At 42.0% G+C, this 26733-nt stretch overlaps 1 protein-coding gene across 3 annotated transcripts in view; it reads left to right on the top strand.

Annotated features, from left to right (window-relative positions):
- Positions 1–26700, top strand: part of LOC144691721 (uncharacterized) — a 183545-nt gene extending 156845 nt beyond the window's left edge. For all 3 annotated transcript variants that reach the window (XM_078560108.1, XM_078560109.1, XM_078560107.1), the window contains one exon: positions 21617–26700. In XM_078560108.1, coding sequence (XP_078416234.1) covers positions 21617–23559 — 1943 coding nt within the window. In that variant the 3' untranslated portion in view covers positions 23560–26700. The remainder of the gene's footprint in view (positions 1–21616) is intronic.
- The last annotated feature ends 33 nt before the right edge of the window (positions 26701–26733 follow it).

Here is a 26733-nt window from a genome sequence, read left to right as displayed (position 1 = left end):
GCTCCAGTCTTCTAATAATGAAGCAGCCCATGCCAAGTCACAATAAGACCTGGATAGCGTGTTGGCTTAGGCTGAAAGGTAGCAAACATTTATGCCACTTAAGTGCTAGATAATGACTATCATGAACAAGAAAAATCCAGCCATCACCCATAAACCACAGCGCCTCACAGGTGCTGAGACCTTAGTAACATCTTAGTGAGATACCACTGGCAAGAAGCCGTACTAGGCCAGCTATATCAGCATCGCGTTTGCAAGAACAGGGCGAAAACTACGTACTCTATGATTAGTGGCTCACTTCAGCACAGTCAAAACCTTTACACCAACTTCAAGGCTCAAGCCCAGAATATGATTGAATACTCATCAGTTGCCTGGGTGGGAGCAGCTGCAACAATTGTCAAGATGATCACCATCAACCAAGACTAAACAGTCGATTTGGTAAAGTTCTCTTGCCACTGAACTCAATATTCACATGCTCCATTACTGGCACACTGCACTCCGCGGAGCATGTACAATCTGCAGGGTGAACTGCAGCACCTCACCATGGCTACTTTGACAGCTCCTTTCTCCCTTGCAATCTCTATTACCAAGAAGGACAAGAGTAGCAATGTTGTTGGAACACTTATCACCTCAAAATTCCTCTCCAAGTTATACATTTGACTTGGTCATACATCACTGTCCAGATCATTGTCGCTGGGTCAGAGTCCTGGAATTCTAAAACACCATTGTGCAAACATTATCACCACAAGGACTGCTGCAGTTCAAGATGGCTCATGGTCACCTTCTCAAGCAACTTGGGTTAGGCAATAAATGCAGCCTGGTCAAATAAAAAAAGCAATCACTAGTAATTTATTCAAATATTGAATAAGCTTTACATTTTTAGTGCTGTCCCATAAGAACTAAAGAACATGATTTCAACCACTTCTGAGGCATACCTTTGCTTTAGGGGAGAGGAGTTCTCACACGTGTGTAAGCACACTTGCAAGAAACTTTTATGCAACTGATTTCAGAGCAGCCAGCAGTGTTATGCAATCAGTATAACGCCAATCTGTTGACTGCACATCCCACTCCACAGATGCCTGACTGAGGTCCATTGCTATGTATTATTACACCACTAGTATTTAAATTAAATTAAATAGCAGAGAATTGAGGCACAGGAAAATATGGTAGACAAAGCACAAATAGTCACATAACTCAAACCAGACTGCAATTGAAGAACACAGGCACTGGATCAAGCAATCTGCACTCAAATGAGAGGAATTGGAAAGCAATGAGACAAAGTGTGTGTGTGCTGTTTTTGTCTGTTATTAAAAAAACCAAAGTTGTCAGTGAAAGTGCCAATAAAAATATCAGCACCAGCTCATAAGTTAACATTACGGGGATTCTTGGCTTTTTATGCGTTGTTGAAAGAATATGTTCAGACTCAGTGAGAAGAACAAATGCTCCATAGAAATACAACATTGCGTAAATATTTGACAGTCTCACATAACACAGTTAAAAGTAGTTGTCTTTTGAAATTTTGGACAGATCACCTGTAGTATTTCCTAAGGGAAGTTGAATGTGTTCTGTTTTAAGAGAGAAGCATTATACCATGTAATTTACAATCTCTTAGTTTAATAATGCTGCTCATATCAGATGTTTAAGTGATGCTTTTATAAGGACAAAAATCTCTTACTTGCTGTTAGGTCGGAGTTTAGCTCCTCTGGAGGCAACGAGTCAGAACCCAGGAACTCTTCCTCTCTTTAAGTATGATTGGTAAGGTCAGTCAGGGGCACAGTCGTTAAAAGTTCAGATATCAGTCAAGGTATTTTCAATTCATGCCGGAGTTTATACATTTAAAATGTCTATCTTTGTTTCTTAACACTTTTTTCAAAATGTGACAGAGAAGTGAGAGACAGAAAAATGTGCCAGACCTACTGATTTTATTATATAACTAGCAGCCTGTGGTGTTACTCATGGTAAGTCAGTGAATGTGCCGTTTTGGAAGGACAGAATGCCAGGTTAAGCATAATATTATTATTCTGTTCCTAAAGTATAGATGTGGGTTGTTTTAAAGCTGCAAAGTTTAATTGCTGTTCAGTAAACACTGGGTACATTTACTCAAAGGTTAATCGTTACTGAGGTTGGATTTCAGAACACTAGTTTTGTTCATGGGAAGGTCAACTAACAGTTGGCAATTGCTGTATATCTCCTTCATTTTCTGTTCTCGCGTCAATTTTCCAACATTCGTCATTTTCTTTTTATATTTATCAAATTATTAATTGAGTTTATCATTTCAGTACTATTCCAATGTATGACAGTATTTTATTCCAAAATACATTGAGCTGGAAAGATAAATTGGGCAGGCTTTTCGGGTCAGCGGGCCTGGGACCGGCTGGAGAATGGACTGCCAACCACGATCAGCCCCTGACCACGATTTTATGCTGGCTGGCCGATTAACGGCCAGCCAGCGTGAAGCCCGCACTGAAAGGCTCAGCACTGCTGGGGTGGGGGCGGGAGGAAAGCGAGCTCTGAAGTCAGCGCGGGCACAGGGGAGCGTGGAATGAAAGCTCCCAGAAGGCAGACAGCTGCCTCAGGAAGCTGAGGAATTTAAATTCGATAAAAATAGATTTAAAAATCCGGAAAAAGTGCCCACATGTTAGAACGAGTCACCTAAACATATGGATGCTGAAATTTGTGTCCAAACATTTTAATCTTTTTTTAAACTTAGTTTCGGAAACCTCATCCCGCCCTTGGATGAAGATTCCTCAAAAGTGCAAAGGCCACCTGGCCGATTCGCCCGTAATATTGGACGGGCAGCGAAAAATTCCCGCTAATTGAGACTTTAATGGCCTTAATAGGCCTCTTAATTGTCAGCAGGCGCATTGCCAACTCTCGTGCGGGCCTACCAACCAAAATATCACGCGAGTGAGCAACGACACTGGGGTGCTCACCCGACGTCATCACACGTTATTTTACGCCCAATCCGGTCAGGTGTGCGCCCGCCTGTGAAACTAAAATTCTGCCCATTGTTTTTTTTTTCAGTAAAGTGAAGACTTTGAGGCAACCTAATAAAACTTTCCAAGTTTTTCCAAGAAAATTACATTGACAATTGTAAAAGTTTCAACTACCAAGGGGAACAAGTCAAAAATTAGGAAATTAGAATTTAGAAGGGAAATCAACAGATAACTTATTTACACTACAGTTTATAGTTTTTTTCATTCGTTCATGGAGTGTGGGCATCACTGGCTAGTCCAGCATTTATTACCCGTGAGAAGGTGGTGGTGAGCCACCTTCTTGAACCACTGCAGTCCATGTGGTGTAGATACACCCACAGCGCTGTTAGGGAGGGAGTTCAGGATTTTGACCCAGCCACAGTGAAGGAACGGTAATATATTTCCAAGTCAGGATGAGTATTTGGAGAGGAACTTCCAGGTGGTGGTGTTCCCATGTATCTGCTGCCCTTGTCCTTCTACATGGTAGCAGTCATGGGTTTGGAAGGTGTTGTCTAAGGAGCCTTGGTGAATTCCTGTGGTGCATCTTGTAGATGGTTCTCACTGCTGCTACTGTGCGCTGGTGATGGAGAGAGTGAATGTTTGTGAATTGGATGCTAATCAGGCAGGCTGCTTTGTCCTGGATGATCTCAGAATCACAGTGCAGAAGAGACCCTTCGGCCCATTGAATCTGCACCAACACATGAGAAACACCTGACCTACCTACCTAATCCCATTTACCAGCACTTGGCCCATAGCCTTGAATGTTATGACGTGCCAAGTGCTCATCCAGGTACTTTATAAAGTATGTGGGGCAACCCGCCTCCAACACCTTCCCAGGCAGTGCATTCCAGACTGTCACCACCCTCTGGGTAAAAAAGTTTTTCCTCACATCCCCCCTAAACCTCCTGCCCCTCACCTTGAACTTATGCCCCCTTGTGACTGACCCTTCAACTAAGGGGAACAGCTGCTCCCTATCCACCCTGTCCATGCCCCTCATAATCATGTACACCTCGATCAGTTCGCCCCTCAGTCTTCTCTGCTCCAACGAAAACAACCCAAGTCTATCCAACCTCTCTTCATAACTTAAATGTTTCATCCCAGGCAACATCCTGGTGAATCTCTTCTGCACCTCCTCCAGTGCAATCTCATTCTTCCTGTAATGTGACGACCAGAACTGCACACAGTACTCCAGCTCACTAGGGCTCTATACAACTTCAACATGACCTCCCTACTTTTGTAATCTATGCCTCAATTGATAAAGGCAAGTGTCCCATATGCCTTTTTCACCACCCCACTAACATGCCCCTCTGCCTTCAGAGATCTATGGACACACACGCCAAGGTCCCTTTGTTCCTCAGAACTTCCTAGTGTCATGCCGTTCATTGAATACTTCCTTGTCAAATTAATCCTTCCAAAGTGTATCACCTCACACTTTTCAGGGTTAAATTCCATCTGCCATTTATCTGCCCATTTGACCATCCCGTCTATATCTTCCTGTAGCCCAAGACACTCAACCTCACTGTTAAACACCCGGCCAATCTTTGTGTCATTTGCATACTTACTAATCCTATCCCCCACATAGTCATCTATGTCGTTTATATAAATGACGAATAATAGGGGACCCAGCACAGATCCCTGTGGTACGCCACTGGACACTGGCTTCCAGTCACTAAAGCATCCTTTTGTCATCAACCTCTGTCTCCTACAACTAAGCCAATTTTGAATCCACCTTATCAAATTACCCTGTATCCCATGTGCATTTGCCTTCTTTATAAGTCTCCCATGTGGGACCTTGTCAAAGGCTTTGCTGAAATCCATATAAACTACATCAACTGTACTACCCTCATCTGCACACCTGGTCACCTCCTCAAAAAATTCAATCAAATTTGTTAGGCATGACCTCCCTCTGACAAAGCCATGCTGACTATCCCTGATCAAACCTTGCCTCTCCAAGTGGAGATAGATACTCTCCTTCAGAACTTTCTCCAATAGTTTCCCTACCACTGACGTGAGACTCACTGGCCTGTAGTTCCCTGGCTTATCTCTACAACCCTTCTTAAATAACAGAACCACATTAGCTGTTCTCCAGTCCTTTGGCACCTCCCCCGTGGCCAGAGAGGAATTAAAAATTTGGGTCAGAGCCCCTGCGATCTCCTCCCTTGCCTCCCTCAGCAGACTGGGACACAAATCATCTGGACCTGGAGATTTGTCCACGTTTAAGCCTGCCAACACGTCCAATACCTTGTCACTCCCTATATCAATTTGCTTAAGAACCTCGCAGTTTCTCTCCCTGAGTTCGATACCTTCATCCTCATTTTCTTTGTTGAAGACGGATGTGAAGTATTCGTTCAACACTCTACCGATGTCCTCTGGCTCCACCCATAGATTGCCCCCTTGGTCCCTTATGGGCCCTACTCTTTCACTGGTTATCCTCTTCCCATTGATATACTTATAGAATATCTTGGGATTTTCCCTACTTTTACCAGCCAGAGGTTTCTCATATCCCCTCTTTGCCCTCCTAATTGCTTTCTTAAGCTCCACCCTGCACCTTCTGTACTCCACTAATGCCTCTGCTGATTTGCTTCCATTGTACCAGCCAGAAGCCTCTCTTTTCCTTCTCATCGTAACCTGAATATCTCTGGTCATCCATGGTTCTCTGGACTCGTTACTCCTTCCTATCACCCTAGAGGGAACATGTTGTGCCTGTACCCTCCCCATTTCCTTTTTGAACACCACCCACTGTTCCTCTGTAGATTTCCCCACAAGTAACTGTTCCCAGTCATGATGTCAAGCTTCTTGAGTGTAGTTGGAGCTGCACTCATCTAGGCAAGTGGAAAGTATTCCATCACACACCTGACTTGTGCCTTGTAGATGGTGAACAGGCTTTGGGGAGTCGGAAGGTGAGTTACTTGCCACAGGATTCCGAGCCTCTGACCTGCTCTTGTCACCGCAGTATTCATATAATTAATCCAGTTCAGTTTCTGGTCAACGGATGTTGATAGTGGGAGATTCAGTGATGGTAATGTCATTGAATGTCAAGGGGTGAAGGTTTGATTCTCTCTTGCTGGAGATGGTCAGTGCCTGGCACTTATGTGGTGCAAATGTTACTTGCCACTTGTCAACCCAAGCCTGGATATTGTCCAGGTCTTGCTGCATTTGGACATGGACTGCTTCAGTATCTGAGTCACGAATGGTGTTGAACATTGTGGAATCATCAGCGAACATCCCCACTTCTGACCTTAAGATGATGCAGCTGAAGATGGTTGGGCTGAGGGCACTACCCTAAGGAACTCCTGCAGTGATGTCCTGGAACTCAGGTGACTGACTTCCAACAACCACAACCATCTTCCTTTATGCTAGGTATGACTCCAACCAGTGGAGAGTTTTCCCTCTGATTCCCATTGACTCCTATTTTGCTAGGGCTCCTTGATGCCACATTCGGTCAAATGATGCCTTGATGTCAATATGTTTAGTCTTGTGGAATAAATTACCAGAGAACGCCATTGGTATAAGCAATAAAAAAAATGTTCAACAGGCAGTAATAGTGTTTCTGGGGAAAAAAGCAATTCAGATAAACAGCGAGAAGATGGATTTGGAATTTGGGATTTATTAAAGGTGAATTATTTTCCTATTCTTAAAACTTGCTATGCTTTTACACAAACCAGACAACTGTACCCTAAATGGCAAAGCAGGAATACAAAATATATGAAGACTGTATCTGTTATAAATAATAACAGCAGTGTCTGGGAATGTATGATTCAGGATTGTAACTTAGTCTTGTGGTTAAGGACATAATCTTTAGTTAGAACTACAGCTTTGTAACACATGCATCTCTTGCTGCCAAATGGATCATTCATGAGTCCAGTATCAGTCCCTCAGTGTTCTCCCTCCAGCTAATGCTAACAGGAAAGTACAGAAATTAAATTCTCCCTTAAAATGCAGAACTTGTAACTAGCAGAAGCAAAAGGCCAGTTTACACGAAATGAGCGTCCGAAGTCCTCCATGGCTACATCCTTGGCATTGAGACATATTAAAGATGTGGTATAAACATGAAGAACAATCACCTTTACTTATTCTGAAAGCTATTCAAAAAAACAGTTTATAAGATGTGTGTAAAATAATGCGGAGAGGAATAGAAACAATCTGGCCCAAAGTCGCTTATGTCATTCTGTAACCGACTCTCTCCCCATCTGGCGCTAAGGACACTTCCACACCTTCCCCCCACCCCAGTCATGTGCCTGAGTGCAATCTTCCCTATTCTTGCCCCCCACAGTGGAGTTCTTGCCCTGCAGTCTCTTCCCTTGCCTTAGGCCAGTTTCCCCCGTCCCCAGTGGAGGCCTTCCCCTGCAGCACATTAAAAGCCACTCCTGCCTTACCGTATGTCCGGTAGAGAGAGGCTTGCCTCTGACGCCCCCCTGAATGCGATGTGGTGCTGCCTGCAAAGCCTGGCACTGCACAATGCAAAGTAGGTGGAAGAACCTCGAAGTCACGAGTGAAGTGCAGGTCGTAAGGTGTATGTCGCTTATATACCATTGTGCAACAGTCGATCTAATTGGAGGCCGATGTACCCCCCTGATCAAGTGTTGGGGGATGATTCCGATGGGCAGCCCTTATGATGCAAATGTATTAAAATGACGTTCACGGTGTGCCATGGCGGTAAATGTGACCGGCCATTGACATCTGGAGCGGACGATCCCCAGCTGCTCTTACGAAGGCAGTAAACTGATTTTTCTGATCTCACAATATTTTCCGCTCCCACCCGCCATAGGTGGATCCAGAAAATCCCACCATCTACCTCTGAATAGTGTTCATAAGAATATAAGTAAGAAAAGGCCATTCAACCAATCTAGTCTGCCCCTCTTGGAGCCCTTACATGATTATTCAGACGTGGAGTGGTCAATTCAAGTTGATCATTGCTACAGAACTGTTCTTGAGCTTGGCAAAGCACAAGCTTTGAAAAAGGGCAATTTTCCTGGTACTATAGAAATCAGAAGAAATAGTGATCTCATTAATATCGGTGTATTGCATGAGATTATTTCCTCTCTTAATGCTTTAATGAAACTAATGAATTGAGCCCAAAGAAATACTAGATAATTAGATGATGGGATCTGGACCTGAATAAAGTAATAATTTTGAGGAAATACAAACACAGTGAAGTATATCAAGATATACATGAATCTGCACCTTTGAGTCAGAAATAGTCTAATTTGTCCAATAACATGTTTTTATTAGGGACACCATCACCTGGAATGAATCAGTTTGCTTAGTTCTCATTGTAAAAGTTTAAACCAAACTGCACTTTTCCTCGAAACAAATACATTAGAACAGACTTTTAAAATAGACAAATATTAAACATGGATACTCTTGAATCGGTGAAATGTGTACTGCTTCTGAACTGCTTCCATACTCCAATACCATTTATACAATTGCTGGAGATTTCTGAAGATATGCTTTATTGTGGCAAACTAAAATTTCATCAGGAAACAATTTGAGGGACTTCCTAATGCTCCAGTCTGCAGTAAGGGCTCTGTTTATATATTTTTAAAACATGCAATTGTTTATAGAAACAAAACCACTGTAATCTGACTCTGTCAAACAGGGCTCTTTAACTACAAATTGTATAAACATCAAAATGCAGTGAAATTCCTGTATTGCTAAATTCAATTTGGTTAAGACAGTTTTCTTTTAGAATGAGAAACACATTGTAGTTGTAATAGTTGAAACATAACCCCTCTGCCTGGGAAAATCATTCTCCTCTCAAAAAGAATTCCTTGGGTCTCGTCAGTGCCAGAATTCTCCAACGGTCAAAGAAATTAAAGTTCCAGCAGCTCCTCTCGATGGCTCGGCTGAGTATAGCAGTTTGTAGCTGAGCCATACCAACAATAAAAGTTCTCATAACACTTGTCTAGCATTAGCTAGTCACAAATAGAGTAGAAACTGAAGTACTACAAGTGTCTTCAGTATTTTGGAATAGGGGAAAAATTGACCAGGTGATCACTCATGGTCACTATCTGGTGACTTGTGCTGGAAAGTGTGTGTGTTCCAAGTGAAGAGAGAGATAAAGATTGGGTTTGCTGCGACACCCATCCATAGTTGAATAGCCCTAACCAAATCACTGCACTCATCCCCCTCCAACCAACTCAACACATGCACGCACACACACGCATGTTCAAACAAAAGAAGAAAAGAGAAAAAAGGTTGTGAAAAGGCCATTCAGCCCATCCCATCAAAGTTCATTCTTTTAGCACATGAACTCTTACATCATGAAATGATCACTCAGAAATGAGGTGATGTAATGGAGGGTAACCACTCCTAGCAGACTTGCTCCTTGGCACATTGCCTTCAGGATAGGAGGAGAAAGAAATGGAGGAGGACTTTAGTGCAGGTAATGATGCATGACGACTCACATCAATCAAGTGTATATAGTTTCTTAACCTTTTATTGTTTTCTAGCAGAATTGTATATTTAGAGAGCTGTGAGAATTAGTTTAATGCAGGAGAAAGACTTGGCTAATAGGGTGTGGGGGTGTCAAAGTCATTTTATATGCTGAGCCTGATCCAATATCCTTTGTTTGGCGCTGGTCACATTACAGATAAATAATAAAATATATACAAATGAAGAGAAAACATATAGGTATTTACTTAAATTTGGATTTTATTTCCTACATTGCAACAGTTATTACATTTCAAAAGTACTCCATTGCCTTTAAAGTGCTCTGGAGTATCTTGAGATCATGGCAGACACTAAAATTTGGTAATACCAATATCAAAAAATCTTCTCTTTCAACAGAATGGGGAGTTTCTCTGGTACATCATGCACAGTGACTGAGAAAGGTGTGCTGAAAATTTCAAAATCCCCTTCATGGTTCCTACAGTTACAAAATACGAACTTATGAAATAGAAGCAGAAGTCCGCCATTCAATAAGGTCACGAATGATCTGTTTGTGCTTTGAGTTCCGCATTCCCATCTACCCTCAATAACCTTTGATTCCCTTGTCTAACAAGAATCTATCTATCTCTGCCTTTAAAATATTCAATGACTTTGCTTCCACTGCCTTCTGAGGCAGAGAATTCCAAAGTCGCACAACCCAGAGAAAAAATATCTCATCTCTGTCCTATGAACATGACTCCTAATTTTAAAACCCCTAGTTCTGGACTCACTCACAATAGGAAACATCCTTTCGAAGTCCACCTTGTCAAGACCATTCAGGATCTTATATACTTGAATCAAGTTACTCCTCACTCTTCTAAACTCCAGTGGAAACAAGCCCAGCCTGTCCAACCTATCCTCATAAGACAACCCCTCATTCCCGGTATCAATCTAGAAAACCCTCCTCTGAACTGCCTCCAAGGCATTTACATCCTTCCTTAACTAAGGAGACCAAAACTGCTTACAGTATTCGAGATGCAGTCTCACCAATGCCTTGTAAAACTGAAGCATAACATCCTTACTTTTATGTTCAATTCCTCTCATAATAAAGGATAGCATTCCATTAGCCTTCTTGATTACACGCTGTACCTGCACACTAACTTTTTGTGACTCTTGCTCTAGAACACCTAGATCTCTGCACTTCTGAATTCTGCAGTCGTTCTCCATTTAAGTAATACTCTGCTTTTTTATTCTTCCTGCCAAAGTAAACAACTTCACACTTTCACACATTATACTCCATCTGCCAGATTTTTGCCCACTCACTCAACTTATCTATATCTGTCGGCAAACTCCCTATGTCTTCTTCACAACATACTTTCCTACCTATCTTTGTGTCATTTGCAAATTTAGCTACCATGCCTTCGCACCCCTCATCTAAGTGCTTGATGTAAATTTTAGAAGGTTGAGGCCTGATCCTTGGCTGCGGGCCTTTCTGGATTATTTTCTCACCCAACGAACAGAAAGCCAAGCTGTCAATCCGATTGGCTTCCAAGCAGCAACTCTATTTAAAAAATAAACCCTTATGGACTTCACAGTATTCACGGCAACATGGTGCTGGATTTTGCATCTGCTGATCAGGCGGGTTCCCTCACCCTGCCCAAATGTGAAATAAGGTGTGATGACATCGGGTAGGCAATATGATGTCATCTCCAAAATTACGGAAGACAAGCATGCGTGGAAATCGCAGCACGCCTGCCATTTTGAAATTACTCATTAACAAGCTATTGAGCTCGTTGACAACCCAATTGTCTGAAATATTTTTGTTGCCTGCTGCATTTTCTGGTCATCGGCTGTGAAAAAGTTTGGGACCTGGGCGGCACAAGGGTGGAAGAAAAGGCCTGCCACAGGGACCACAGCTGAACGTAGCAGCAGGTTCCGCTGGAGAAGGTGAGTGGACTACGCAGTTTCCATTCCGTCTCCTCACCCCACTGAACAACGTAAAAACCAGCCCATGCTGTTCTGAGTTTCCCAACAATGACTCACCTTCACTTCCAAAATCCCACTGCAGTGACAAACGGGGCCACTATTTCTACAATTTTTCATATTGTTCAAAAATTCTCCCTCAGTAAATGGTTTTGATGACATCTATTTCATGGACAATCATATAGCTCGTCTTTACAGAGGCATCACATGCTTGGCAAGTATGAGTAAACATTGATTGCTGCTTTCTCAACTACTATGCTGATTCAGAAAATCTATCTTCCTGTAACTACGCTCCTGTGTACTAATCATATTTCCCATTACAATTTTCTCCATAGAATCTTTGATTGTTTTTTTGATTTTGTCACAGGCGGCTCAGAGGTGGTTTACTAGACTGGTACCTGGAATGAGCGGATTGTCTTATGAGGAAAGGTTGGACAGACAAGAAACAAGGGGCTTGTTTCCACTGGAGTTTAGAAGAGTGGCTTGATTGAAGTATGTAAGATCCTGAATGGTACTGACAAGGTGGACATGGAAAGGATGTTTCCTCTTGTGAGTGAGTCCAGAACTAGGGGGCACGGTTTTAAAATTAGGGGTTGCCATTTTAGGGCAGTGATGAGGATAATTTTTTTCTCTCAGAGGGTTGTGCGACTTTGGAACTTTCTGCCTCCAAAGGTGGTGGAGGTGGGGGTCATTGAATATTTTTAAGGCAGAGGTAGATAGATTCTTATTAGGTAAGAGAATCAAAGGTTATCGGGGGTAGATGCGAATGTGGAATTTGAAAAACAAACTGATCAGCCAGGATCTTATTGAATGTGGAGCAGGCTCGAGGGGCCAAATGGCCTACTCCTGCTCCTATTTCGTATGTTCATAGCTACCTCTTGTTTTCAAATCAAACACGTGGGATTTTCATTTATTTCCAAAAAGAAAAGGATTTTTGAAACAGGCAGCACTCTTGATGATCTTTGTTCATGAAGGCATAGTGGCCACTTTTCATCGCAGCACTTAAAAATCAAGGACTAATGTTTTGAAATGTTGTGTAAATAAGGAAATAAAGGTTCATGGGAGAGAATTCTGTCACATTGAGCAAACCCAGTAGTATTTTTTTCTGAATACACTTTTGTCCTCTTCATAGAGCATAGTAAATATGTTATAACAATAAAACAATGAAAAACGTACTAATTATACATGCTTGATATAAGAGGAATAATAAACTCCTGTATAGATGTTTGATACTTGTTGAGAGTCTGTATGGTGAAATTGGACAATGTTGTGCCCATTTTACAGGTGTGAAATGGGGAAAAAGGTCCTAATTTGCAGGCTTGTGCCCCCTGCCCCAAGGACTCCTGAAAGATGTCCAACCCCATGTTGGGTCAGAAAACATTCATGCATTCTGATGGCCATTTTAAACAGGATCCCTCTTGGAATTTCATCTCTGCTGAGTGAGGTTTTCCTGATCTAAGTATATCTTAACAAACCCCAATATTACTCTAAACAGACTTCAATGAAGAGTAAAATCAGGCAGGTGTAAAGCAATGGTTGCACTTTATCCTGTCAGTTATCTGACTGCTGGGTTAGGTTAATGTTTCTCCCTAACTACCTGATCAGACCTCACACTAAAAAATACAAACTAACCTTCCAATGCTAGATATTACAGTGCAATGGAGGGCAGCAAATCATGCGGCATTGGTGAAGCCAACAATTTGTAAATGAAAATTCTCCAGTGTGATCCACCTTTTAGATGGGCCATAGGAAAGAGTCACAGAATGGACGCCAGATAGTTTACACGTGGAACTGTGGATGACTAGATCCTAGGCAAGGTCCCCAGCAGATAATCATTGGGTGGTCTTCACAAAGGTCATTAGCTTGGTCTTTCAATCATCAATCAGTACTTGACATAGGGAACTCTATCAATAAAAAAGTGATACCATTATTATATTTACATTATGTAAAAAATAGAAGAGTATAAAGACTTAGTGCAATTTTGGGATGATTCCACCCTAGGCGCGATAGCAGGCGTGAAAAATTATGTTTTACCCGCTGACCCAATGGTGGGTATTCGTGCCGTATTGTCCGCTACCTGCCTCATTAATTATGCAGCCACAGGAAACAGGCTATCTCACTGGCAGGCGGCCTCTGAATCACCCACCACGCCATTACCTCACCGTTTCCTCACTCCGGTGTCATATCTAAACTGCGGCCACCCACACAAGCTCTCAATGCTTGCAGCCTGGACTGCTCCAATGAAGTCATGGCCCTGAACGCCAAGAAGTGTTCAGTGACCCGTCACTGGAATGCTTTTTGGAGGTCCACTGTGATGTCCTCCAACCCACTCTGGCCACAGGAGGTCCGGCAATCTCATCACTCTGGCTTGGGATGAGGTAGTCAGTGCCAATGGTGCACAGAAGAGATTGGCCATCCAGTGCAGAAAGAGGGTGAATGATCTAATTCATGCTACCTGGGTAAGACAGCCATCTCATCGCTCTAAACTCACACCCTCAAGGCCATCACACATTCACTGGCATCTCATTCACTGCCAGCTGAAGGGACATCACCACTCGCTCTCTCACACACACCTTCACATCTCCATCTGGCCTCATTTCCTCTGGAGACTGCCTCCTCAGACCTCACCCAACTTGAGACTACTTACACAGATCAACATGTGCCCCTACACACACCCTGGGATATACCTCTTCCCCAGTACAGCCCTCGCCCTGCAGCCGGTTCCCTTGCCTGAGGCCACTTCTCCCCCTTCTCTAAGCAAGCCCTAATCCTGCAGCCGTTGAAAAGCCTCACAGCTGTCTGGTAGGTAGTAACCTGCCTGTGAGCCCCCCTAAAAGTGATGTGGTGCTGCCTGTGAAGCCTGGCGCTGATGACTTCGAGTGCTGCCTGAAGCAAGGTAGGCAAACAAACCTCAAAGTCCCGAGTGAAGTGCAACTCGCCAGGCGCACGTCACTTATGTACAATTGTGAAATATGTTGGCGTGCGGTGCCTGGATGATCCAGCATTGGGGGCGGGTGGGGGGGGGGCGTATGATTCCAATGAGCAGGGCTTATAATGAAATGCTAAAGTATTTAAATTAGGTTCCCAACGTGCAGCAGCGGGAAATGCGGCTGCCATTTACAGGGGGAGCAGACAAGCGCAAACTGGTTTAATGATGTGAAAGCAATTTTTGGCCTTTCGCCATATTGTCTGCTCATGCCACCAAATATGCACGCTGCCAACAGGAGCAGAAAATTCCGCCCTTAGACTGGAACTTTCAATGGGATGAAATGGATTTTAATCCAGATTAACTGGTTGAAAAGTAATTGAAAATCAATCTGGACTTCTGAGTAGCTGAGGTTTGCTGGGAATTTCCTTGAGGATTTTTCCAAGATGGAGAAGTAGGAGAATTTATATGGAAGGAAAGGTTTAGAGAAGATAGCAAGTTGGTGAATTCAAAGGTGAGAAGGCAAGGAGAAATGAAAATTGAAATCATCAAAGATGAGGAATTGTTCAGTGCAAAGGTGAGACCAGAAACTAAGGGAACATCTTAGTGAGAAATGGGGTGGGGCTGGGTGGGGTGGTTTAGTAGACAATGAGGATTTTAAAGAGCTGACATAGGGACAATAAGCCTTCCGTGTTGTATGACTCTATGAAAGAATGGAGGGCCCCGACATTTATGATTCTAAATCCAGCTCCCTTTTCTCAAACATAGAAACTAGGAGCAGGAGTAGGCCATTCGGCCCTTCGAGCCTGCTCCGCCATTCAATATGATCATGGCTGATCCTCTATCTCAACACCATATTCCCGCCTCCTCTCCATACCCCTTGATGCCCCTAATATCTAAAAAAATTATCAATTTTTTTCTTGAATATACTCAGTGATCTGACCTCTACAGCCTTCTGTGGTAGAGAATTCCACAAGTTGACCACTCTGAGTGAAGAAATTTTCCCTCATCTCAGTCCTAAATGGCCTGCCCCATATCCTGAGATTTTGGCCCCTGGTTCTAGACACCCTAAACAGGGGAAACATCCTCCCTGCATCTAGTCTGTCTAGCCCTGTTAGAATTTTATATGTCTCAATCACATCCACTGTCATTCTTCTAAAATCTAGTGAATACAGGCCCAGTTCAACCAACCTCTCCTCATACAACAGTCCTGCCATCCCCTGTATTAGCCTAGTGAACCTTAGCTTCATTCCCTCTATGGCAAGTATATCCTTTCTTAGGTAGGGAGATCAAAACTGCATGCAATAATCCAGGTGTGTTCCCACCAAGGCCTTGTATAACTGCAGTAAGACATCCGACTTCTGAACTCAAATCCTCTTGTAATGAAGGTCAACATACCATTTGCCTTCCTAATTGCTTGCCGCACCTGCCTATTTACTTTCATTGACTAGTATACAAGGACACCCAGATCCCTTTGTACATCCACATTTCCCAATATATCACCATTTAAATAATACACTGCCTTTCTGTTTTTCACACCGAAGCGTATGATTTCACATTTATCCACATTATACTGCATCTGCCATGTGTTTGCCCACACACACAACTTATTTAAATCGCCCTGAAGCCTCCTTGCAGCCTCCTCACAACTCACAGCCCCGCCCAGTTTTGTATCGTCAGCAAACTTGGAAATATTGCATTTGGTTTCCTCATCCAAGTTATTTATATATATATCGTGAATAGCTGGGGCCCAAGCACTGACCCTGCGGTACACCATTAGCCACCACCTGCTATCCAGAAAAAGATCCATTTATTCCCACTCTCTGTTTCCGGTCTGTCAATCAATTCTCAATCTATGCCAGTATATTACCCCGATCCTATGTGCTTTAATTTTTCCCACTAGTCTCTTATGTGGGACTTTATCAAAAGTCTTCTTGAAATCCAAATACATCACATCCACTGGTTCTCCCTTATCTATTCTAATAGTTACATCCTCAAAAAACTCCAGTAGATTAGTTAAACAATATTTCCCTTTCATAAACCCATGCAACTTTGTCTAATCGCGTTAATGCTTTCCAAGTGTTCTGATACCATGTCTTTTATAATAGACTCTATCATTTTCTCCACTACTAATGTTAGGCTAACTGGTCTGTAATTCTCTGTTTTTTCTCTCCCTCCTTTTTTAAATAGTGGGGTTACATTTGCCACCCTCCAATCTGTAGGAATTGCTCCAGAGTCTATAGAATTTTGGAAGATGATCACCAATATATCCCATATTTTCAGGGCCACTTCCTTTAGTACTCTGGGATGTAGATTATCAGGCCCAGGGGATTTTTCAGCCTTTAACCCCATTAATTTCTCTAGCACAATTTTTTTACTAATACTGATTTTCTTCAATTCCTCCCTCTCACTAGACCCTTGGTTCCCTAACATTTCTGGGAAATTATTTGAGTCCTCTTTTGTGAAGACAGAACCAAAATGTGTGTTCAATTCTTCTGTCATTTCTTTATTCCCCATTATAATTTCCCCTGTTTCTGACTGTAAGGGACCTACATTTCTCTTTGCTAATCTTTTTCTCTTCACATACTTATAGAAGCTTTTACAGTCAGTTTTTATGTTCCCTGCAAGTTTACTCTCATACTCCGTTTTCCCCTTCTTGATCAATCTTTTTGTCCACATTTACTGAATTCAAAACAGCTCCCCATCCTCAGGCTTGCTGCTTTTTCTGTCAATTTTATATGTCTCCTTTTTGGATCTAATACTATCCATAATTTCTTTTATAATCCATGTTTGAGCCACCTTTCCTGTTATATTTTTGTGCCAGACAGGAATAAATAATTGTTGTAATTCATGCATATGTTCCTTAAATATTAGCCATCGCCTATCCACTGTCAACCCTTTTAGTAGGGTTTCCCAATCCATCATTACCAACTTGTGCCTCATACCTCATGGTTCTCTTTATTTAGTTTCAGGACCCTAGTTTCGGATTCAACCTCTTCACTCTCCATCTTAATGGACAATTCTATCATTTTATGGTTGCTCGTCCCCAAGGGACCCCACACAGCAAGACAGTTAATTAATCCTTTCTCATTGCACAATACCCATTCTAAGATAGCCTGCTCTCTAGTTGGTTCCTCAACGTATTGGTCTAAAAGACCATCACTTACGCACTGCAGGAAATCCTCCTCCACAGTATTATTGCTAGTTTGGCTTGTCTAATCTATATGTAGATTAAAGTCACCCATGATTACAGTTGTACCCTTATTGCATGCGTCTCTCATTTCCTGTTTAATGTCTTCCCGTACATCTCCGTTACTGTTTGGGGACCTATAGACAACCCCCACCAATGTTTCCTGCCCCTTGGGGTTTCTTATCTTCACTCAAACAGATTCCACATCATGCTTTTCCGAGCCAATATCCTCCCTCACTATTGCATTGATTTCCTCCTTTACTAATAATGCTACCCCACCTACTTTCCCTATTTGTCTGTCCTTCCTAAATATTGAATACCCCTGGATGTTCAGTTCCCACCTTTGGTCACCTTGCAGCCGTGTCTCTGTAACTGCAACTATATCATAACTGTTTATATCTATTTGCCCTGTTAATTCATCTACCTTATTGCAAATGTTCCACGCGTTAAGATACAATATCTTTAGACTTTCTTTTTAACCTTGTTAGTCATCTTAGCTTTATTTTGCACTATGACCCCATTTGTTTTCACCCTTGTTTTTTCTGCCTTCCACTTTTGCTTCTTATTTTTCTGCCTTTCGTTTCTATCCTTGTTTCCCCCTCCTCTGTCTCCCTGCTCAGGTTCCCGCCCCCCTGCCATTCTGGTTTAAACCCTCCCTGACTAGCAAACACCACTACCACCCAGAGAGGACATTGGTCCTGGTCCTGCCCAAATGCAACCCGTCTTGTTTGTATTGGTCCCACCTTCCCCAGAACCAGTCCCAATGTCCCAGGAATCTGAATCCCTCCCCTCTACACCATTTCTTCAGCCACATATTCATCCGATATATCCTTTTATTTCTACTCTTGCTAGCACGTGGCACTGATAGTAATCCTGTGATTACTACCTTTGAGGTCCTACTTTTTAATATACATCCTAACTCCCTATATTTAGCTTGTAGGACTTCATCCCTTTATTTTTGTTTAAACCTATGTTGTTGGTACCAATATGTACACAACCACCGGCTGTTTTCCCTCCCCCTTCAGGATGCCCTCCAGCCTCTCCGAGACATCCTTGACCCTGGCACCAGGGAGACAACATACAATCCTGGAGTCTCTTCTGCAGGCGCAGAAACGCCCATCTGTTCCCCTTATTATTGAATCCGCTATCACTATAGCCCTGCCACTCCTCTTCCTCCCCTCTTGTGCAGCAGAACCACCCGTGGTGCCATGGGCTTGGCTCCTGCTGCTTTCCCCTGAGAAGTCATCTCCCCTAACAGTGTCCAAAATGGTATATCTGTTAGAGAGGGGAATGGCCACAGTGGACTCCTGCACTACCCACCTTCCTCTACTCTGCCTGGTGCTCAGCATCCCCTTTCTGTCTGTTCAGTCTTTACCTGCAGTGTGACCACCTCACTGAACATGCTGTCCACAACAATCTCAGCATCGCAGATGCCCCACAGTGAATCCACCCGCAGCTCCAGCTTTGAAATGCGGTTAGCCAGTAGCTTCAGCTGGACACACTTCCTGCACACATGGTCACCAGGGACAAAGTGTCCATGACTTCCCACATAGTGCAGGAGGAGCATATCATGGGTGTGAGCTCTGCTGCCATGACTTCCCTTTAGATTAAGCTCTTAAGTTACTCCCTTTAAAGAATACTAACTACGCTAGGGGCCTTATTCCACTCCAAGCACTCCCACTATAGTCCAAAGTCCTCACCTTATTTTGTTTAAGCTAATGGACTGCACCAGTTTAAGAAAAAGTAGAAGTACTCACCTGACCCTGCTTACCAATCAGCTGCCTCCCCTGCGTTGCATCACTTTTTGAATCATGACATCACTTTGAACTCCACAGCCTGAAGGTATGCCTCTCCTCTCTGGTCTAGGCCTCTGTTTTTCGCACCCTTTTATACCACTGTTGCTGACCTCTCCTCTCCAGTCTAAAACTCACCTTCTTCCAACCCTAACAGCAACTTTTAGATAATTGCTAAGTTAGAGAAAGACTAGACTTCAGATAGAATGTAACCCATAATTTAACCCTTAAACTCCCCCAGTCACCAATCTCCAACTGAAGCTCTCTACTGCAGCCAAACACAACACTCCAGTGCAGACATGGCAGAACCATAGACCCACAAGAAATTGGTCTGCTGCCTGGATAAGGGAGTCAGATGGAAGTGTAAATCCTGGAAACTGGCTCAGACTTACTGGAATCCGAAGTGAAATGGTGTCAATATAGTGGTAGCTTTTAACATGAAGGTCACTGTAATCCACACTGGGCTATGGCAATTCAGTCTGAAACATCTAAAACGCATTAGGTTCAGCAGTCTGCATCAACAATGTAGAGATTATAAAGCATTTCTGATATTTTGATCTAAAAGGAACATAAATGTTGCTTAGGCCATCTTTTCCTTATTTTTGCAACCAGAAATGTATTGCACATTTTCACTTTTTCAACTTTTCAGCACAGTCTGTTTGATTTTGTTTTGTGTAACCATTGATTTTTAGTAAGATATTAACACTATGTATGCTGTTCTACTAGCTTATAGACAATGGTATTTTCACATCAAAAGTGTGAAATAGTTTTGTACCAATTGAGTAAATTTACAACTACAATACTTCACATGATATTATAGGTATTTCTGAGTTTTGGGCTGGCTATTGAAGATTTGAGTTCACAAAGTGTATGTTGTTATTTATATAGCTAGATATATGCTATTGTAAGCTATGGGACAGTGGGAATTACATACATCAGTTGTGAATATTGGTTACTGTAAGCTAAGTTTTTTTTCTTTTTTTTTATGGGATGCAAGTGTATCTGGCAAGCCCATTTATTGCTTGTCCCTAATAGCCCATGGTATAGTGGTGATACTGCAGTCCATCTGGTGCAGTTATACCTACAGTACTGGTAGGAAGGCAGTTTCATGATCTTGACCCAGCGACAGTGAAAGAACAGAGATGGTGTGTGGCTTGGAAGGGAACTTGCAGGTGCGGTGTTCCCATGCATCTGCTGCCCTCGTCCTTCTAGGTGATAGAGGTTGTGAGTTTGGGAGCTGCTGTTGAAAGAACCTTGACGAATTTCTGCAGTCCATTTTGTATGTGGTACACACTCATACCACTGTGCAGCAGTGGAGGAAGTGAATATTTAAAGTGGTGAACTACTATCTGATTGAGCTTCTTGAGTGTTATTGGAGCCACAGTCATCCAGGCAAGTGGAGAGTATTCCATCACACTCCTTATTTGTGCCTTGTAGATGCTGGACAGGCTTTGGGGAGTCAGGAGGTGAGTTACTTGCCTCAGGATTCCCCGCCTCTGACCTGCTCTTGTAGCCATAGTATTTATAAGGCTAGTGGCAGTGTGGTGGTGTTAACTCTACTGTGAGGTTCATTCTGTAATTCTGATAATAAATGTTCATATTCACATATTCACTGGAAAATGGTAGTGGGGTTAAATTTAATTTTGGTAGGCTGTCTACAAAATGTTTAATAATGCAGTAATTCTGGTGTACTGTGGTACAGGAAAGTTCAGTGCTGTAGGCTGTACACTGTAGTTTTGGTGTCTTTCCATCAACACTGGGATTTTAAAAATTGGAAAGTTATGTGTGGCACTTTTGGCATTGTTAGACTTCTTAAGGTATTTATACTGCTGGAGGATATTACAGAGACATAGTGAGGTGGGGGCCATTGGTGAGTTTGAAGACAAAGATGAGAATTTTTAAACTGAGATGTTACTAGACTAGGAACCAATTTAGGTCAGCGAGGAGAGGGGTGATGGTGAATGAGAACCAGTGAGAGTTAGCATTCTGACAGCAGAGATTTAAATGAGCTCAAATTTAAGCAAGATGGAAGGCTGGAATTGGAATTGCAATTTCAGTGGCCAGTTACCATAATTATTATTATTATAAACATGGACTCAGGAGTACATAATGGCAAGAGATGATCAAAAGTGTAACACTATGAAGCAAGGCTTTGTAGACACAAGCATAAAATTTGTAATAAGTTATATAGATAGATATAAGTTATATAGATAATATTAACAGTTGTCTTGATAAATTTAAATAATTGATATTTAATTTATTTTTCTTTCAAGTGGTTTTGGCTTAAATGATATTAAAAGTTTCAATATTTTCATAATTATTAAAATCAGATGCAAATATTTCTATTCAAACCTTTACATTTTCATTCTTTTTTCTTCTATAGAAATGATACCAACATTTCCAAGTGCATTGAAAGGTGAAAAAGGTCCATCAGGGGAGCCTGGTGCAAGAGGACCAACTGGACCACCTGGTCTGCCAGGAATACCAGGTCGTGGTCTTCAAGGACCAGTAGGAAAACCAGGTCTGCCAGGTCAGCCGGGTTTTCCAAGTGTTGGGAAGCCTGGAATGCCAGGAATGCCAGGTAAACCAGGAGAAATGGGATTACCAGGTCAGAAAGGTGACATGGGACCAAAGGGAGAACAGGGACCAATGGGACCACCAGGGCTACAAGGACTACCAGGTCCTTCAGGGATTCCTGGATTTGGAAAACCAGGTAGACCAGGATTGCCAGGTAAACAAGGGCTAAGAGGAGAGCCAGGTCAGAAAGGATTGCCAGGAATGCCAGGCCCTCTGGGACCTAAGGGACAGCCAGGAATAGGTGTACCTGGATTGCCAGGATTAAGGGGCCCACAAGGACTACCTGGACAACCTGGGCCTGCAGGACTACCAGGCGTATTAAAACCAGGTTTAAACGGTCTTCCAGGAGCCCCAGGAGTCGCAGGTAAACAAGGATTCCCAGGTGAACCAGGAGTGCAAGGTTTTCCAGGACCACGTGGTATTCAAGGACCCCCAGGAATGCCAGGTATTGGAAAACCAGGTTTAGATGGACTTCCTGGTCAACCTGGTTTCCCAGGGGGAAAAGGTGAAAAAGGAATCCCAGGTTTACCAGGGCCCCCAGGAATGCCAGGAGTAGGAAAACCAGGGTTTCCAGGGCCAAAAGGTGAACGTGGTCAGGGTGGGCCTCCAGGAATACAGGGATATAAGGGTGAACTTGGACCTGCCGGTGCTCCTGGAATTCCTGGTCCTCAAGGTGCAAGAGGACTGCCAGGGCTTCCTGGGCAAATTGGGCCACCAGGTGGATTAGGTTTTCCAGGTGTAAAAGGAGAGTTTGGACCACACGGCCCTCAAGGTCCTCGAGGCCCAAAAGGGGAACCAGGTCCACAGGGTATGCCAGGTATACCAGGATATCCTGGTGAAGAAGGACAACCAGGTCAAAGAGGTTTGCCAGGGCCAATAGGGCCAAAAGGAGATGTAGGACATAAAGGCCCATCTGGTTTACCTGGACGACCAGGACTACCAGGACTAAAAGGGGAAATTGGGTTTCGTGGAGAGAAAGGTATCCAAGGTCCTACTGGAATACCGGGAATTGCTGGTCCAGGAGGTCCTATAGGGCCTCCAGGTCTTCCTGGACCAAAAGGAGATAGAGGATTACCAGGGCCACCAGGGCTACCTGGCATAGGAAAGCCTGGAGTTCCAGGACACATTGGACCAACAGGAAAACCTGGTCCAGAAGGTCTTCAAGGATTATCAGGAGCACCTGGCCCTCCTGGCCCTCCAGGACCTCCTGGCCCTCCAGGCCAACCAACTGTTCAACCAGATATAAGACAGTTTCAACTTCCAGAGATGGGGCTAGGAATTGATGGCATTAAGGCACCACAAGGATATATCACTGAACCAAGTAAAAAAGGGAAACATATGGGAATTAGTGCAGAGATGCCTGCATTTACTGCTAAACTGACAATACCTTTCCCACCAGTAGGATCTCCTGTCAAGTTTGATAAAATCCTATACAATGGCAGACAAAGTTACAATCCGCAAACAGGCATTTTTACATGTGAGATACCAGGAATTTATTATTTTTCATATCATGTTCATTGTAAAGGTGCTAATGTATGGGTTGCATTATATAAGAACAATGAGCCACAAATGTATACTTATGATGAATACAAGAAGGGGATTCTTGATCAAGCTTCTGGGAGCTCCGTTCTTGAACTAATGCATGGAGACAAAGTCTGGATGCAGCTTCCATCTGAACAGGCAGCAGGACTTTATTCAGGCCCATATGTGCATTCATCTTTCTCTGGATATTTATTGTATCCAATGTAAAAAATGTAAACATGTAAAGCTTTTTAAAATATGGTCTGTTATCTTTTGAAAGTTACATTTTCACTACAAGAGCAATGGCTGACATTTGTAGGATAATTAACTGTTATTCTTTCTTTGATGGAAGGCTACTGTTAGGAAAACCCAAAGCAACAGTAAACCACGTCTGTTTTACACATTCTAAATGTACATTAAATGCTGGGAAACACAAAATAATACACTGAGACCCGGGGGTACCTCAAGTCAGTGAAATATAAGTTTCCTCGTTCTGATAGGAGTCCCACGTGAAAGTTTGCAGAGCGTCTGCATGGTTCCCTGTGGACTCTATTCCACAAGGGAACTGTTTTGTATAATTGGAACTAATTTTCCAATCACAATCAGAGATGCTAATGGCTCTAAATATCACATAATTGTAGGGGGTATTCAACCAAAGGCAAGGTTGAGATCAATTTTTGGATTAATGTTAAGGAGAGTACTTTGCATTTATTATATGTTATACCTAACCCAGGAGTACTTGATGCATTTACTGAGTGCAACATGGACAAAAGGTTCCATTTCCCGAAGCAATCCTGCCTCTTTATGAGCACAAATTCACAAAAAAACTGCTAAAAGAAAATTACATTAACAATTTAACCCCCCCAGACTGCAAAAGGGATAAAAGATTATTCTCATCAATAATGTATGATCAAACATGACCAAATTATATTTGTACCCCTGTGTCTGCTTCACCTGGGAAATGGTAGGGATTTAATAGCAGCCTACCAGGCACAGAACGGCAAAGTTTCATTATCCAACTCGCCTGTGAAAAAACACTAAACAACACCCAGTGGCCTGCTCGCTGATGAAAATGGAATGAACAATAGGTTTCTTGTGAAACATCAAGAAATTGACTTCCGAGGAGAGAGAAGACGAAGGATTGTTGTGGAGTCCACTATATCCTTGCGGGTTCTGCTCATTCACCCGCTTAGCTTTCTTTTAGTGTAGTATAACACTAATATTTATTCAGAAGTTTACACTTGGACACTTCCACACTTCTTTGTCTAAACACCTTGAACCATAGAAGTTGACAGTACAGAAAGTGGGAATTTGATATATTGTGTCTGTGATGACTTATTGCTAGAGTAATCCAGAACTAGTCAAAATGCCATTTTCTCTCTGTCATAACTATGTATCTTCCACAGTTTGAAATATTTATCTACATTTCCCTCAGAAAACCATTGTGGATTGACCATTACTTCAATGAGTGCATATATTAGCACCTCATTTTTTAAGAACCTGAGAAATACACTAGCACATGCATATACACATACAATATCATGGGCAGGTCTGGCAACATCTGTGGAGGGAAAAACAGAGTTAATGTTTTGAGTTTGTATAACTCTTCTTTAGAGCTGAATAACCATACTGGTTACTGTCAGCTCTGAGGAAGGGTCATTTGGACTCGAAACGTTAACTCTGTTTTTCTCTCCACAGATGTTGCCAGACCTGCTGAGTTTTTCCAGCATTTCCTGCTTTTATTTCAGATTTCCAGCATCCGCAGCATTTTGCTTTACAATATCATGGGCTTTTTAATTTAAACATGAATTACGAAACAATTTATAATTTTGAATGTGTAAAACAGGCTTGTGCACATTGCTTTTTGTTCCTTAAATAAATGTTTAAAGAGCTCATCAGGCTATCAAAATACAGGAAGCAATATTGCATTTTGTCCAAGATTTCCTGAATCTGACATGATAGTTGAAGTACATAACCACAGTTTTCTGATGACTTCTGCTCATTGTAACTATGAATAAAATTTCCAGCTTTTCAACCATAATTTATTTGTTTTACTACTGATTGTCTAAATTTGTATATGAGTAGAAGGGTTGCATCAAAATGTGAAATACGTAAAACAAAATCCAAATACAATGCTGGAATAATTTGTTCATTTAAAATAAAATTTCTATAGCTCATGCCAACTTTTCATTAGTATTTGACAGGCCAAATCATTCACATTGTTTTCACAGCTTGTGAGATTTATCACATTTCCAGCCATTTGACAGTTTGAATTGCAATTCTTTCTGACTTTAATTCCAATTAAGTTTCCATGAAATGCAAGGGAAATTTAAAACATTTACAAGATGAGACTAAAGAAAGTTTAGCTGTCGAATATCTCCAGTACATTTTTCCAACCTTACTCTTTGATACCGCCTTATGATAGATAGCCACCTCATTGTATGGTTACCTGGTTTTAACTGACATTTGCATTATTTAACAAGTGCTTCGTTGCAACAGTGTGTCGGAGTTGGCAATGTTTCTACCTATAGGAATAATCATTATTTGATTTTATTTGTCAAGTGTTTTTTGCAGCAAGCTATTTTGGTGGCTCACAGTGTAACATTTTATAGCATTAGGTGCTGTGGAATTTTTATTTTTATAACTAACATTTTCATCAAAGTTTCTTAAAGAAGATACAGTGACATGGTGCATTAGTGTTACAACATATTGTACCATGCTGTTATGAGTTTTAAGTTTGGACCTGTAATTCCTCATTCCAGCTGCGTTCCAAACTCAGCTGTGCCAGACAGGGGAAGACAGTGACTAGGGAGTGAAGAGAAATTAATCACCCACTCTCCATAATCAGAAAGGTATAATCAAAACCTGTGAACAAGCCACCTATCCACTCTTCCCATTTAGAAGCCATTCTTAGGGAACCCACCAGGAGAAAATAAAAGTAGTTGAATAATGAGGAAAACAAATAGCATAAAACTTCAATGTTAAGTGTAAAATAACCAAATTTTAAAATCTTGCCAAAGTGTGTATAGGATACATATTCTATATGCAGCATATCAGTAAGTCATGGCGTTTTCACTTTTGATTGATTGCAGTAACACCCTGAATGTAATGTAACAAACTTTTTTTCTGGTAACTAATGCATATTCTGTATTATCAAAATTATTTTGTACTGGTTTGGAAATTATTGTATTAAATATTTAAACACTTATTTTCAGATTCACTTGGAGAAGAATCTTTCTTATTTCGTGGAATGTTACTTTACATGTTTCTTTAAAAGTGACTTTAAAGGGTTTTTCATGATTGTGTAAATGAATGTGCAATTTTAAAGCATGCAGTGCTTCATGTTTAATTAAACATCTATACAAGCTCTTAATATTTGTTTCCATTCAAAAGAAATTGCTA

Source organism: Cetorhinus maximus, chromosome 16 (assembly GCF_964194155.1).
Source record: "Cetorhinus maximus chromosome 16, sCetMax3.hap1.1, whole genome shotgun sequence".
NCBI classification, from domain to species: Eukaryota; Metazoa; Chordata; class Chondrichthyes; order Lamniformes; family Cetorhinidae; genus Cetorhinus; species Cetorhinus maximus.
The sequence above is the reverse complement of the archived record's forward strand: the minus strand, read 5'-3'. Positions and strand labels throughout refer to the sequence as shown.